Source organism: Kickxella alabastrina, assembly GCF_025024165.1.
Source record: "Kickxella alabastrina strain RSA 675 chromosome Unknown BX661scaffold_17, whole genome shotgun sequence".
Classification (NCBI taxonomy): Eukaryota; Fungi; Kickxellomycota; class Kickxellomycetes; order Kickxellales; family Kickxellaceae; genus Kickxella; species Kickxella alabastrina.
The window spans coordinates 450775-466010 of record NW_026251488.1 but is presented as its reverse complement, the minus strand read 5'-3'; the positions used below and the strand labels follow the sequence as shown (position 1 = coordinate 466010).

Below are 15236 nucleotides of genomic sequence, written 5' to 3'. Positions count from 1 at the left end.
ACTATGCTCTTTTACTTTAAAACACTGGGCAATTGCATATATCAATTAAGCCGACTTGCTGTCGGAATTGTCCGGCTTTGCCGGGTTGTCACTGTATGTAAAATGCAGAGGAATGGTAGTGATAGTGGTGTTGGATCCGGCCTCTGATGATGAAGTATTGGGGCGATCATTATCATCCTCGGCCTGCGACTCTGACCTGGACTCGGGCCCAGACTCGGGTCCAAGCCCTGACCCCGCTGTCCTCAAAGAAGCACTACTGTCGCCCACAATGCCCTGATCGCCAGAGTTCCAAAAAGTTGTGTCTAGCTTGGAATCCGAATCCATCAACGACGCGGACTTTTCGCTTCCGCTCTGGTGCTTGGCGACACCCTGTGGCGAGTAGAAAAACGAGTCAAACCAGTCGTCGTATCCCTCTGGCGGCTCCGCACTACTAATGTCACCAAACTGCCTGCCCAAATACATGTGCCTCGGCCTCTGCTGCTGGGACAACGATGCATTGACCTGCTCATCAGCCGGCGATATTGTCGGATCGTAGTGGATATTCAGGTGACTGTGGTCCCGGTACCTCAACTGTGAAGAATTGTCTGTGCTGTCGTCCCTGCTAATGCCCCGCCCGGAATGATCCGCTGACGGCATTGCCGAGCGATCAGATATCGAGTACGGCAATGGCGCCAGAACCTGAGAATCTCTACTGACCCCGGCCCTTCCGGCACCCGTCGACCTTTGCGAGGCTGCTTTGCCACTGCCACCCCCAACGCCCAATCCGACACGCCTCTCGTCATCAGACCCATCTGCAGATTCACTGGCTTTAGCGCCCAGCTTGCTCTTATTCTTCATGTTCTCTAGGATATCTGGCGCCCAAATCAGCGCCGTAACAAACAGCGTCGTGACAACAGCGGTGATAAGCCCGCGGCGAATCGAGTCCAGCTTGATAGCCTCAATATCCGTCTTCATTTCACCCATAATCACCTGGTACTTGCTCGACAGCTCATGCAGTTCCATATCTAGGCTCTTCATCTCGTGGTTCGTATCGTGCTTGTGGTTGTTAAGCTCGATCTCAATATCCGACCGCAAATTGGCAATCTCATCATGAGTGCGTTGCGCCAACGAGTCAATGTCGCGGTTGATGGCTGCCGCTTGCGACTCGAGAATCGCTTGGTCGTTTTTCCTGATCATCTGCGTCTCCGTGCGCAGCTCCTGAAGCGCCGCGCGAAACAGGTACGCGTCGTTTTCGAGATCACTTTTCGTCAGCATCCCTGAATTGACTTGTTCCATGCCCTCGTACACCTTGTGCTTGATTAAAGTCGTCAGTGTTGTTGCCTGAGCCCGAGTGAATCCACACTCCATCAGCTGGTGCACCAGACTGTACGTGTCAAACAGAAAGTACGGCAGCAACGGATCGTGCAGGTCTGATCCCTGCGTGCGCGCGGTAGTGTCTGCAGAGTCAGTACACGGATCACTGACTCTCTGCTGCTGTGGCTGCTGCTGTGAGGCAGCACGTTTCTCACGAATACTGTTGATGATCCCCGACACAGACAATATAGATCCACCGACGGCAGAACCATCTACATCCTCCACGCCTTCCGTGCCTTCCGTTTTCTCCAACCCCCCATTATCTGCATCCTTCTCTGCGTCCTTAGATACTGCCACAAGCTCCTTCCCTGTCTTCAAATGCGACAGCGAAGGATGAAGACCAGTGCTGCTAATGCGCTTCAGAATAACGCTCTCTGCTGTTGGCCACGAGGCCGGACTCTTGCTCGCTGCGTCCTCATCCTTACTCGAATTGACCGAAGCGTGGAAATGCCGATTACATAAAAGGGAACCAAGTGGTCTAGTGCTGTTTGTCGAGTTGAGCCTTGAGATTACCCGTCGTCCGCTGCGCAGCTGTGAATTCAACGAACTTTGCATTAAAAGGTTTTAATAAAGATTAATGTGAATTTTAAAAGTATGAATTCAAATGTTTTTTGTCAAGCGGGTGTTGAAAGGAGACAAAGAAAAGAAAAGCTTGGTTGGAATGCTCATGTTTAAACCCGCTTTTCTCATCTACAATCTGTCCTGATGTTGATGATGATGCCAATAATCAGTTGATCCAATCAGACTGTTTCTACAATAGCCCGGAGCTTGAATTTTAAACTGGGCTTAGTTTCTGGCTTATGTTTAAATTCGTGTATTCCATTTTGTGCTGCTCGAGGACGCACCAAATAAAAAATAAATTAAACAAGATGCATTTTTTCGAATAGCTATTGTCACCAATATTCCCTGCATTTTGGGGTGTTTTGTATTTGACCCGGTGAAAGCCGCCATCCGTATCGACACCCTCGTCGGGAGAGGGAACTTGTAAATATAAAAATAATAAGGGGGAGGGACTTTGCCAAGGATGCCATTTCAAAAGGAACTTCAATTTTAAAATATTGGAATTCGGGGATATTAGAGATAGAGGCACCCGTGGTGGGGAGTGTTATTGACAAATAGCACTTTAGACACACGGTATAACGTTTGAGTTTGCCGACTGTTTCTGATAGTATTTTTGGAATCCCTCAAATAAATTAAATTATTTTTTAGTCATTGTATTAAAATGTCTGTGCTGGGAACTGACATTTTAATGAGCTGAAGTAACTGCAATTGAGGCATGAGTATGTCTACTCACTCATTCACTCGCCACATTATTTGATATTCTGCACGTCAGAATGACTAATAAAATGGCTTGCACCTTATGTAACTAGCAGAGAAATATGAATAAAGCAAACGCCACTAGTAAAAATATTTGAACTGTAAAAAAATATTGCCATTGATTCAATGGCTACAACCTTGACTGTATCAGCCACGATCTGCTTAATTATCAGAAAAAGCAAAAAAAACAATAATTTTAATAAACCGCTCAGACCGGCTGAAGAATGTCGATTACGTGCAGTGCGCCATGCGTAAAAAAGCAAGAAATAAAATTACATGTTACTAAAAACACAACACAAGTTCTAACAATGAAATTCACTCAATCCATATCAATTATCATTGTGCTTTTTTTCCAGACCGTTCGAATTAAATGTATAATATAAACAGTTGCTCTGCACATTTTGCTTTTTCTCTCTTTTTTCTTTTGTTTGCGCATGTTCTATCTATTTCTCAATGTAATTTTTTTATGCAGATTACAATCTATAACAATTGTTTCCTTTAACAAATGCGTGGCAAAAAATGAAAATAGACAATGCGTTTTTTTGGCTTAAATTAATTGCAAACGCAAAACATTGACACTTCTCAGAATTGCAGACCGAAATACTTAATTCTGTGGCTCAATACAAATGTGGCAACCACATTACATTGTGCGCCAAATTATAATTGAAAAGTCTGAACCGGTTTAAAAAAGTCAAAACATTAGACTGACAATTGAATAAAGCACCATTTATGAGTCTATAACAATTGTGCTGTATAGGGGGTGTTTGTTAACTTTTATTAGTTGACTTTTTTCACCATTTGCAATGACATTGTATACTCGGGGATCTATGGTATAAAAACTTTATTCATCGTCTTTTCAATCACTATCATTAACTGACTATAAATTATTGTCGCGCTTTTTTACTTTTGTGCATGCGCACGTACAATGCGTGTTGCCACACCATGTTGGGGCTTGCGGACGTGCATTGAAATGAACCTGTGCGAATTAAGCACTATTGCTCAGTTGACCTTGGTTTTGTCCCAGGGAAGATGTAGAACAGGACCACTGCAGTATAAAATGCCCTTTCCATGGCGGTCTATCCTTCCAATATCTTTATATTATAATATAATACCATATAAACACACATCCAAACCAGCAGCCTAACAAAAAAATAGCTTCTATACTCGACAGCCATCATTTTTACTCTAAAATCAGAATTACTTACCCTCAAGTCAATATTATTTATTACATTATGAATACCAACATGCCAGTTTCTCACTTGGGCCTCTTGAGCGACGCCGCTGCGTGCGCCAAGAAGATGCGCTCGCTGTCAATCAGAACAGCCAATGGCCACTGCGTCAGCATTCTCAACGACGACCATAGCAATGACATTAACACCGGTGCAAGCAGCACAGCTAATGGCAGCAGATGCAGCTCCATTGGGGCTAAAAGTGTTGACCACTACCAGCAGTCGCTTCCTGACATGACGCCAGACAGATCGCCCTTTTTTGCCCACCTTGCCTATACGCCATTCACACACCCAAGCACGCCGCAAATGTCGCCCGCTCGCCTGCCATCCATGTCAGCGCTAATCCAAGCAGTAAAAATGAGCGGGTATAGCGACAAAACACCTGCACTGCCCTCTTTTTCCCAAGTCTGCTCGCACAACCACGCTGCCAAAAATCAGCCAACATCCCTGCCGATGATCACATACACTCAAAATGCTTTGCGCTCATCGTCCTCCAAGCGCAAGTACGTTTGCTCACACTCCGATTGCGGCAAGGCTTTCACGACCAGTGGCCACTTGTCGCGGCATTACAGAATCCACACGGGTGAGAAAAACTACCAATGCCTTTACCCTGGATGCTGCAGCCGGTTCTCGCGCCAGGACAACATGATGCAGCACTACCGCACGCACTTGTCACCGCGCAGCCGTCGCACGCGTGGCAGAATTGTTTCTGCGCAATACCAAGGTTTGAGCGCAGACAATGGGAGCAGCCAAAATATGGTTGCTCGCCACTCAAGTGTACAAAGCGCCTTTCATCCGTTTGCAGAGCATTACACCCAACACTCGCCACAGGTTCCAGCTCGGTGGCAATTCTATTAGATAAAATGAACCTTTATAAACCTGCTGGCACTGCTTGCAAACATTCTCATATCCACATTTTTTAGCTTTTACGCATTTGTATAAATACCATTGTCTTCATCATAATTACAATATCATTAATAACTTACAAAAAATATTCATAAATAATGGCAAATATTTTAATAGCCATATGTGAGCAGCACTAGCTGTAATACTGCTATCGTTCACATCTTGCAATGCTGGCACTTGTGGATCGTTAATAGAAAATAGTTAGATCGACCAAATTATCTTTAATAACCGCTCATTTTTTGAAATGCAATTATTCAATTATTTGGTTGTGAATACCAGCACATATTCTAGATGTTTAGTGTTTTAATAAAAAATTAAAATAATAAGCCAACATATGCATATCAGCTTATTTCTATATAAATATGAGAGCTCTGATTAACAGGGCTTAGTAGTTCCAAAAAAGGCTGTTTATTCCCGCTACTGGGTTTCATAGTGTAGCTGGTTATCACATCGGATTCTGATTCCGGTAACCCGAGTTCGAATCTCGGTGAGACCTTACTTTTGTCCTTATCCTTTTTTATTTAATGCGAGTTTAGACCTTGTTTTTCTTTTTTTAGACAAAATTCAGTGCATTTTTATTGACAAATTTTCATAGCAAGTAAATGAGTCAAATGAGTCCAATACACTGGTTATATTTTAAAATTGCCAAGTATTTTATATTGTACTAAATCTTGCAGGTCTTCGACGTATGCAAACGCTTTTATTTACACTGCTTATGGCTTTTGGTTCCTATAAGGCCTGAAGCGTAGTTCCCGTCAAATCTTCCGCCGCCGAGAGAGCTCACATATGCTGTCAGTTTTTCAATCTCTTCTGGAGTCCAATTGCTGCTGTACATGTAGGATTCCCTCATATTAATCGCTGTTTTTAATGTGTTTGCTGGAACATCAAGCTGCGTTGCGACCTCTTTCAATATGGCCTTGCCCTGTGTTATGCGGTTGGTGATCTCCACGATATCAGCACTCGCTATCCTTGCTTTGTAAACTGGATGATGATATAATCTGTCACTGAGACACTGATGACTAGAATTACAATTGAACTGTAGCTCCTCTCTGACCATTCGGCGAACTTGGTATACGGGGTATTTGTCAATATACTTGTCGACAAGGTCTGTAATCTGCTGCTTGGCTTGTTCAGATATCGGCGGGCTTCTCTGATTGCTTGGCGATTTAACAAATATATAACGCACACTTTATTTATTAATAAGCGGAGATAAACGGTTGGCAATATTTTCAAACGAAAGCCCCTGTTCACGCAGAGATTTGGCCTGTGCAATCCGCGCGTCTGTCCACCGGAACCTCCCATGCAACAGCTCGTGCATTCTGATGCAGTCTTCAATTCGGATCCACATAAAATTGGAGACAGCTTTAAAGTTGGTTGGCAGCGGCTTTGGATAGTTCGACTTGATAAACCCAGACATGCGGTTGGCCATGTCCCAAGAGAATGTGTCCATGTTATATGCCCAACTAGCCTTGCCTTCGTCGAATTGGCTGAGCTCCAGGCACTCGAGCTCGCTGAGCCCTGTTGCGCTGCTGACTCGCGCCTAGTCGACCTCTCCCAGAGATAATTGCTGCTGCACCTCACGAGTCACACTGTCGGCTTTAGATGGCTGTGATTCTGACAGAGCTGCCGCCTCCTTTATTGATTGTAATGCTTGGTAGTGCATGTAGCAGCTATTAACAGGACGACAAAGAGCCTCGCTGATAATATCCCAATCAATGGCGCCCTTCCTTTTAAACGTATCAACCATCAGCAAGAGTCGTCTGTCACCGTTGCTGGTCCATTTTTCGTTCTTGTATTCGTTATTCTTGCCCAGCACACCTAAATGACAAATATAAATGTAAATATTTAAATCAGTAGCATGTGGCAAAACAGACATAAAACACATGTGCAGCAATATTTGGAGCAACTTACCTTTGCTCCGAATATAATTCATTTTATTGCCACATTGTATGGGCATTCTGGTCCCGATGTACCGCGAAGTCTCTGTTGTGCCCATCCCCTTGTCCATGCAAATTCTCAGCTTTTGCAGCTCACTGTCGGTCCACTGGTCAGAAAGATCAACGTGGCTGTACTTGATCCAGCTGTGCTGTGCGCGTCCAGGAAATGTGCCCAGCTCGTTGTCAATCCGTGCCCAGTCCTCGCCATGCTTGCTGACCATCTGCCTCAGCTTAACCATATCGCTCAGACAGAATGTTAAATGTTTGGCAGGTGCCAATAATTTGGAACATATGTTCCTAATGTTTTTCAGTGGTTTGTCTGGGAACTCGCGCTGTACCATTACCGCCAGTGTTTTAGTGTCGATAGAGTGGCGATGCTCCCATATGATATCCTTAATCCACTGTCGTTCGGCCTTGGCCCACTGCACAGCCTTCACGTCGTTTTTCTTCGATGTGTCTTGTCGGCTCACGTATTGAGAATACGAGCTAGCCAAGATTGTGTATGACAAAAAGTATGGATACATCAGGTAAATAGCCTTCCAGCTTACTCCCTGAGTACGGTGTCTGTTGAGATCATCAATCAATTTTGCTGTTATGCGAGGGTGCTGCCAAAAATCGAATGCCTTGAAGCAACCAGAGTCATTGGTGTTCATGTACACGTCTGCTAAAACCCAGTCGCCAGTTGCCTTTTCGCCAAAGTGGTCTGCAACAAACTGAGTCAATACTTTGCGGTTATCGACAGTCCATCTGTGAGGGATGGGCATGGCGCGTGGCTGAATTGAAGACTGTGTCAAGTCAAACAGCCGCAGGCAGTCAATGAGCGGCAAGCCAAACTCAGTGGCCAGCGCCTCCCAGTTGCACCGGGCAGTGGCTGCGTCAAAGAATCTGTTAGCCGCTGCCTCAGTAATCTGCTTTCTTAGCTCTAGTCTTTTTTGGACCTCAGCATCGGCTTGCGCCAGGATCTGCTGGAGTCTGTCTGCGCCCAGGTGGTACTTGTTTGCCAGAATGTGCCAGGGGATCGTCGAGTCTATAGCCTGGATCTCGCGGATATGCTGTACAATCTCGCTCTTGCGCTCGGGCGTCAGTTCAATCGAGGGCACAGCGGCGTACTGCCTGACACTGATGGCTGAGCGCTGGAGATAGGATAATGACACCGCGAGTGAGTGTTTGGCTGGTTTAGTAAAGAGGCGGGCGGTTGCTGACAGCAGCGGCAATAGCAGCAGCGCGCGCATTGGCTTCGAATGACACACAGCCAGCATGAATTAGAAAAATAATAATAAAAATTGAATTGAGCTGCAAATGCAAAAAAAAGAAAAAGCAGAAAAGAAAGCTGAAAGAATGCACTGATAAAATGAAATCAGAAAAAGGCAGTCGCCGAATTGTTGCTACTGCATTGAGAAAACCGCGCAGGAAAAATTTTCCTTTTGAAAATCCCCGAAATAGTGCTGTTGCGCACCAAGAATAGCCAACCGGTCAGCCTGCTCGTTTCCCTCGATTCCCTGGTGACCGCGGACATGCGTAAACTCCACAGCCCCCTGCAATTTCTTAATCAAGCTCCGGCCCTTCAGGATCAAATCCTTGTTCTGCACTGGCTGGCCACCGGTGGTCCTCCAGCCGTTGCGCTGCCATTTGTAATACCACAGAGTCATGCACTTGATACTATACAGGGAATCAGTGCATATATTGATGGCTCTGCTATTCACTGCTTTTCCTCCTCCACCAGCCACGCCGGCCTCGCCGGCCTTGGCAATGGCGCGCATTATTGCGTATAACTCGGCGCGCTCGCTTGTTTGGCAGGCACCGGGGAGAGGTTCGGAGAGGTTGCGCTTATCGTTGGGTCCAAAGTACACTCCAATTCCAGCCTTTGCGTGAATTGTCCCGTTTCGCGAGCTGGCACCGTCTGTATACACCACTATTTTGTTCCAGTACTCGCCGGCCGCAGGCGGGACGTCTCGATAAAAGGTTTGGTATGTGAAGCAAGAGTCCATGGATGAATGTATGAATGGACAAATGAATAGATAAATGGATGACTAATTTGAAGGTTCAAAGTGGGGGAGAAGGAATACAAAAAATGCAAGTGTCAAAAATAAGTAAAAAAAAAAGTAAATAGAAAAGGGAGGCCGACGCGTAGATGACGAATCCAGGAACTAATAATTTTCTAGTATTGTCTGAGTTTCCGACATGATGTGTCCGAAGGCTTGCAAAAAATCTGAATCATCACATTGAGGACATTTCCCCCTTTTTGGACATTGAAAGAAAATGTGTGTTGGCAGGATTGCCCCCATGACACTGTTATGATAACAAGGGGGAGGCAAAGGGCAAACTTGCATTTAAATTAAAGACATCTCGCATCCTATTCGTCATTCGCTAGCACTTTATGCTTATCGGAATCTATATGTAATGTTTTTTACTGGTCCACATATTAACATTTTAATTTACCCATTTGTGTGCAGGAGAGATATTAAGAGAGAGAAAGGATTGGAAGTGTAGGGACTGTTTAGGCAGATAAGGAAAATGGTAAAATGAAATGGAAAAATATCGGCTCTGACAAATGAGTAGAGGAGTCTAGAGCGTCACAGCAAGGCGCGGATATGTAGGAATACAGGTAGCGAGTGGATTTTTTTTTAGCTAAAAAGCGCTGTCTGTAGATTTTAAACAAAGGGAGGTTTGGAAGGGATTGCTTGCTAATAGTTATTCGCAACTTTTTTTACATTAATCAAGTAATTTATTTAATTATCAAAAGCCAACATAGACACCTAAATAAAAAACAACTCCAAGCACTTTTCAGTACTCAGGAATAAGCTCAAGGCGCTGGCCCTTGTGCAACCCGTAGTAGCTGCACAGCCTATTGTCACAAAAGTACTGCCAGGTAATACTGTCCCGGAAGATTGTGTTTTCAGTGGATATGTTATAGATATTCTCCAACTCCTCTTTGATCAGCCAGATTGGCCAGTAAGAGCCGATCTCCATGTTACAGTACTTTTCATTTACTCTACCATCGTTGATAAATACCCAGACAATGTTTATAAAAAAAGTTTTCTTGCCCATTGTGACTTGGTTCAACAAATGCAATATGAAGGACTGTTGTTGTTTTGAAAAATTACGGAGGAGCAAGTAAAAAACAAATAAACAACTAGAGGTTAATAGACAAAATGGCAAGATGAAATTGAATAAGGGAGGAAAGGTAAATGGAAAATATAGTTGCCTGTTATCTTCCTAATCAATTCTGGTGGCTTACTTGTACAAAAAATATGCAGCTATCATGCGAACAAAAGAAGTTGTAGTCGTTATTTGTAAACAATGGTCAGAAATGTATTTTTTCCGGTCATAAGCCCCCTCCTCGGCACGTGTAGTCAATTATATTAATTATATTTCTTGGGTTTTCTCTCTCGATATTGTCGCAAGAAAAATAGACCCCTGACAAACATATTAATTAAACTAGTAATATATCAAAGTATTGAACTATAAAGTCCATCATCGAGTATGATAGAAAAGTTGGATGACATCGTTCATAAACATTTTATAATAAATCATTGTTTCGTTGTCGTTTAATTGATGATCCTGTGGGTAACTATACAGAGATACTCTGTCCCATGGCACGTCAAAGGCAGCGGCCACTCGTTTTTTAAACTCGCCAATGGTCATTTCGTAAGTTTCGACTTTGACTTTGCGCTCGCCTAATGAGTACCCGTTGGCGTCAATGCCGTAGGCAAGAATTACAGGTACGAAATCACACATTTTATAAATCGAGGTATAAAACTAAGTATGTTTGTGTGTGATATATATGTAAAGTAGTTGTGGAGTAATAAAATATAAATTTTTTTGGTGGTTGAGTTTTTTATTTAACATTTTGTATTGCTTTTATATGCTGTGAACAAGAATTTCTATTTATTTAATCCGGTTAACATTTCTATGGTAAATTTCAACCAGGTAATTTTTCTATTGAAACAATTAGTAAATAAAGTTTTGATAGCCTATTTAAAATAGTATTTGGATTGGCACAATAGAAACACTGCATTATTAAAATCCTAACGATCAATAATTGCATAAAGGGCAAAATACTAAAATATCAAAAGATGTGGTAATTCAAATAATAAATTCACGGTATATATTAATTAAATAGAGATCTCCAGGTATACGTGCATTGTAAGAGTAAAACTTTTTTTATTACATTTCAATATAAGCAAAAACAAGCATACCATATACACAGACTGGTTTTTACATTGGCTGATCAAATCGGACGATCAACGGGGTTCTATATCTGATTACAAACTACACAACAAGCCGAAAAAAACACGTATGGTCCAAAGATAAAAAAACGGTCTATTTTTATTGTCGCATTTTTTTTCTTCAAAATTCAATTTTTTTTAACTTTTGCTTTATTATTTGCTTTTCTTTTTGAATTTAGATGCAAAATTGACAAAGGTATCGGAAGCAAGCAGCGATTATAACAAAAAATTATATCAGCAGCAGCAACAACAGAACAGGAAAATGTTGCATCAGAGGCGTAGTTTGAAACAAGAGCGAGCTGAAAAGCGTACGCTCAAGCTATCTCGCAAGGCGCAAAAAAAAACAGCGTCTACCGAAACGACCAAGCTCCACGCATCCGATCAATCCCAAACACCCAGTACACGAGCAGCACAAGTATCGGATGAATTCCTCCCGTCTTTTAACCTGCTTTTCCGGCTTTTTTCCTTGATCCGCATAAGCGGGGCGCTGAGCTCGCCGATCCAAGACTGTGACGAGGTGTTCAACTACTGGGAGCCACTGCATTTTTTGCAGTTTGGGCAGGGCATGCAGACGTGGGAGTACGCACCACAGTTCGCGCTGCGGTCATACGGGTTCCTGGAGCTCTACCGCGCGCCAGTATGGCTGCTGCACCTGGTGCTCGGATTTAGGAGCAAGGGCCAAGTGTACTATGGGTTGCGGATTGTGCTTGCTCTGGTGTCAGCAGCCTGCGAGGCAGCGTTTGTCCGAGGTGTCGGGAAGTTTGGAGATCAGAGGGTTGCGCGGGTGACGGCGCTGGCGTTGTTTGGCATGGCAGGGATGTTTCACGCTGCTGTGGCACTGCTGCCATCGTCGTTTGCCATGTACTTTACTGCGCTCGGGTCTGCGGCTGCCATGCAGCGCAGGGGGGAGCGCGCATGGGTGAGGAGGACTCTGCCTGCTATCAGTGCATTTGTTGTTGCGTCGGCGTGCGGGTGGCCGTATGCGGCTGTGGCTGCGGCGCCGTTTTTCATCGAGGAGATTATGGAGAGCGGCAGTACCTGTAATGTTGGCGTGTGGTGGCGGCTCAAGCGCATTGCTGTGTTGGTGTTGACTGGCGCTGCGGTTTCGGCCTTGGCGCTCGGCGCAATGGTGCTTGTGGACTCACAGTATTACGGGCACACGGTGGTGGCGGCGTGGAACCAGGTGGCGTACAACGTGCTTGGCGGTGGTCCTGGGTCGGAGCTTTATGGGACGGAGCCATGGTACTTTTACATTAAAAACGGGCTGGTTAATGCCAACATCGTAATGATCCTGGCGCTGGCCAGCTTGCCGCTCTGGCTGGCCTACCGTATTGTACTCTGGCTGTCCACCCGGCGCGGCCAAGCTTCCAGCGCGCAGCAGCAGCAAGCAGTCGCGCAACTACACACTAGCCACCGGCTGCTGTTATACCGCATTTTGCCGTTTAATCTTGCACTGCTGGTGTTTTCTCTGCAGCCGCATAAGGAGGAGCGATTCCTGACAGTGGTCTACCCGCACTTGTGTTTCAGCGCCGCAGTGTCGCTCAGTCTCCTGCATCCGCTGGCTGCATGGCTCACTGAGCTGCTGCACAGGGGTGGTGTGCGTCGCTGGGTTGACCGGCTCGGTCTGGCGCTGATGCTCTGCGCTACGGCGTTGGGTGTCCTGCGGATGGCGGCGCTGGGTCAGTACTACTCGGCGCCAACGCGGGTCTTTGCCAGCCTGCCTGCGATCGAGAAATCGCCGACGCCGCTGCCATTGCTGCCGCTGGGCCCATCAATCAAAACGCTGTTTGGCGCTCGCACCCGGGACACACAGGATACCCTGGGCGGCAACGGGCCTACCCGGGTCTTGTGCTTGGGCAAGGACTGGTACCGGTTCCCGTCGTCGTACTGGCTGCCCGCCGGGTACCGCCTGGAGTTCACCCAGTCTGGATTTGACGGCCACCTGCCTGGGTCCTTCACCCCTGTTGCCCAGAGCGGGTCTGTCCAGGCATCGACCTCCGCGGTGCGCAATGACTTTAACGCGTTGAATCTCTGGGAGCCATCGCACGTGGTGGATTCCTCAGCGTGCGATTATTTTGTCAATACGGAGTATCCGCACCGCGCGCCGCCGCAGAGTGTGCTTGGAGAAGAGGAGGAGGCTGGTGGTGGTGGTTGGAGGTCGCTGTATTGCTTGCCGATTTTGGACGCTGAGAATAGCATGTTGCTCGCTCGTGTACTGTATATTCCAAAGAAGGTCGTCCGGCTGTTGGAGCTTTTCAGCGGTAGTGGCAGGTGGCAGGCGTGGGGCAAGATGTGCGTATACGAGCGAGGCGCTGGTGTTGGATTGGATGGAAATTAAATGAAAAATTAGAAATCACCGAACGCGTACCAAACAACACACCCCTTCCCTTATGGGGACTAATTAGCGAGACACTGGGTGTGTTGGTGTTGGTTCTCTTGTAGGAATTGCCTTTTTGTCTGTATGATGGGAGCGGCAGGCGCGTGACGTACAAAAAGCCGTTCGATAAGATCGAAGCATTGGATCGGCCGGCGATAAAAGCGGAATTTTTTTACTTTGTTCGCACGGGCCCAGAATATTTAAGGAGACATTTGAACCAGACCCCCTCTCTCCCCCTTGTCCTGGATTCTGCACACATTGCATTGCCAATTATTGTTGGTTGCATTTAAAGTCTTAGTCTTCGACTGGGGGGGGGGGGGGGGTGCACAAACATACCAAAAACTAAACTATCTTCCGAAAAACAATATTACCATTATTTTCGCTCTTATCTTTAGCAATTTCACAAACACAACACACTTTTTTCTTTTTCCCTGTAGATATTCAAAAAATAATATACTGTAAATGGACACTGACAAACAATTCAACCCCGTCTCTTCTCATCCAGGACTGGGCGCTACAAGGCACTGGCTCACCGTGCAAGCGCACGAGCTGGTAGAAAACCAGCAGGTTATCCAGGTTGACTCCGAGGCTAGCATCGAGGAGGCCTGCGACACGCTGATCAAGCACAGCATCCAATCTGTGCCTCTCTACGACTCGCAAAGCCAGACATACGTCGGGATGTTTGATCTCCACGATCTCGCCTCATACATCCTGGCCAAACGCGCCGGCAGCAGCACCTCAACGCCCTCACCACCACCATCATCTAACGGACACCGCCGGCAGCCGTCATCGCCACTGGTAATGAGATCGGAGACTAGCAGTCCGATGTTCAGGGCTGTGGCACGCAAGAATAGTGTAGGCGAGAGAGTCGGGAGAGTATCCGATATGTCCCATGTCAACCCGTTTTACTCAGTGTTGCCCGAAACTACAGTTGCGCAAATCGCCGGTGTCTTCGCCAAGGGTACTCACCGGGTGGCGGTGATGGAGAGCGAGCGCACGATCCGCGGGATTCTCTCGCAGACGCGTATTGTCCGCTACTTCTTCGAGAACTGTGTGCCCCAACACGCACCCAATCACACCGATGCTGCGCCGATGATCAGCGAGAGCGAAGACCGGCTTCTGGATCGGTCGCTGCGGTCCCTAGGGCTTGTCACCCGTGATGTCATTGTGGCCAAGCCCACGACGCCGGTGATCCAGGCCCTTAGTCTATTGGAGCAAAACCACGTGTCGTCCATTGCCCTCGTTAGCGATGCCGGCTGTATCCTCGGCAATCTGTCTATTGCCGACGTCAAGTACCTTGCTAGGGATAAGGCCCTGGTCAATGCCACCTGCATGGAGCTTGTCCAGGCTGTGCGGTTCATCCAGGGCATGCATGACGGAAAGGACCGCGCCGCCGTCTTCTCCGTGCGTCCCGAGGCGACGCTCAGGTATGCGCTGAGCAAGCTGGTGGCCACCGGTGCCCACCGTGTTTGGATCACAGAGCCCGGGTCTGCCAATCACTCGGCGGTGGACCTACCGCTGGCCAACATGGAGGCTACGACCCCTGAATCTGCTTTGGATGCTTTCCCCGCGCGGCCCAGGGGTCGCAGGGCTTCGGTTAGTAGTGGATCATCGCAGACTGTGCCGATTGCCCCGCCGCATTACGCCGGCGCCTTTGACGATACCGTCTGTGGGCTCGTTAGCCTGACCGATATTGTGCGCCTGTTGATCGAAAACGCTCCGGCACCTGCTGCTGACCCCGAATACAACTACGCAAGTATGGACTAAGTTTCAATTCAATTCAATTCAATTCAATTCAATTCAATTCAATTCAATTCAATTCAATTCAATTCAATTCAATTCAATTCCCTTATTTTTAAATAAAAAAGTATATATATATATATTCCTT

General features: G+C 46.4%; 7 protein-coding genes and 1 non-coding gene across 8 annotated transcripts; 4 read left to right on the top strand and 4 right to left on the bottom strand.

Annotated features, from left to right (window-relative positions):
* Positions 1-45: 45 nt before the first annotated feature.
* BX661DRAFT_172258 (uncharacterized protein) lies at positions 46-2664 on the bottom strand (the record flags this gene model as incomplete). The annotated part of the gene is made up of 3 exons (XM_051533766.1): positions 46-1416; positions 1465-1777; positions 2648-2664. The coding sequence occupies 3 exons, from the start codon at positions 2662-2664 to the stop codon at positions 46-48; spliced, it is 1701 nt and encodes a 566-aa protein (XP_051390458.1).
* Positions 2665-4394: 1730 nt separating this feature from the next.
* Positions 4395-4595, top strand: BX661DRAFT_132540 (uncharacterized protein; the record flags this gene model as incomplete). The annotated part of the gene is made up of 1 exon (XM_051532599.1): positions 4395-4595. A coding segment is annotated over one exon (201 nt), but the record flags the coding sequence as incomplete, so codon positions are not given.
* A 633-nt stretch (positions 4596-5228) lies between these two features.
* Positions 5229-5301, top strand: BX661DRAFT_t81. Its single transcript has one exon. It is a non-coding gene; the product is annotated as a tRNA-Gln (tRNA).
* A 662-nt stretch (positions 5302-5963) lies between these two features.
* Positions 5964-8041, bottom strand: BX661DRAFT_185207 (uncharacterized protein). Its single transcript, XM_051536725.1, has 2 exons — positions 6717-8041; positions 5964-6623 (listed from the first exon to the last, which is right to left on the bottom strand). Exons 1-2 carry the CDS (start codon positions 7999-8001, stop codon positions 6346-6348), a joined length of 1563 nt encoding a protein of 520 aa, XP_051390456.1. The 5' UTR covers positions 8002-8041; the 3' UTR covers positions 5964-6345.
* Positions 8042-8859, bottom strand: BX661DRAFT_185206 (ribonuclease H-like domain-containing protein). The gene has a single exon (XM_051536724.1). It carries the CDS (start codon positions 8728-8730, stop codon positions 8128-8130), a length of 603 nt encoding a protein of 200 aa, XP_051390455.1. The 5' UTR covers positions 8731-8859; the 3' UTR covers positions 8042-8127.
* A 667-nt stretch (positions 8860-9526) lies between these two features.
* BX661DRAFT_225668 (uncharacterized protein) lies at positions 9527-10554 on the bottom strand (the record flags this gene model as incomplete). The annotated part of the gene is made up of 2 exons (XM_051538945.1): positions 10320-10554; positions 9527-9578 (listed from the first exon to the last, which is right to left on the bottom strand). The coding sequence occupies exons 1-2, from the start codon at positions 10478-10480 to the stop codon at positions 9527-9529; spliced, it is 213 nt and encodes a 70-aa protein (XP_051390454.1). The 5' UTR covers positions 10481-10554.
* Positions 10555-11093: 539 nt separating this feature from the next.
* Positions 11094-13655, top strand: BX661DRAFT_185203 (Alg9-like mannosyltransferase family-domain-containing protein). Its single transcript, XM_051536723.1, has one exon. The coding sequence runs from the start codon at positions 11234-11236 to the stop codon at positions 13307-13309; it is 2076 nt and encodes a 691-aa protein (XP_051390453.1). The 5' UTR covers positions 11094-11233; the 3' UTR covers positions 13310-13655.
* Positions 13656-15155, top strand: BX661DRAFT_185201 (uncharacterized protein). Its single transcript, XM_051536722.1, has one exon. The coding sequence runs from the start codon at positions 13811-13813 to the stop codon at positions 15113-15115; it is 1305 nt and encodes a 434-aa protein (XP_051390452.1). The 5' UTR covers positions 13656-13810; the 3' UTR covers positions 15116-15155.
* Positions 15156-15236: the final 81 nt, after the last annotated feature.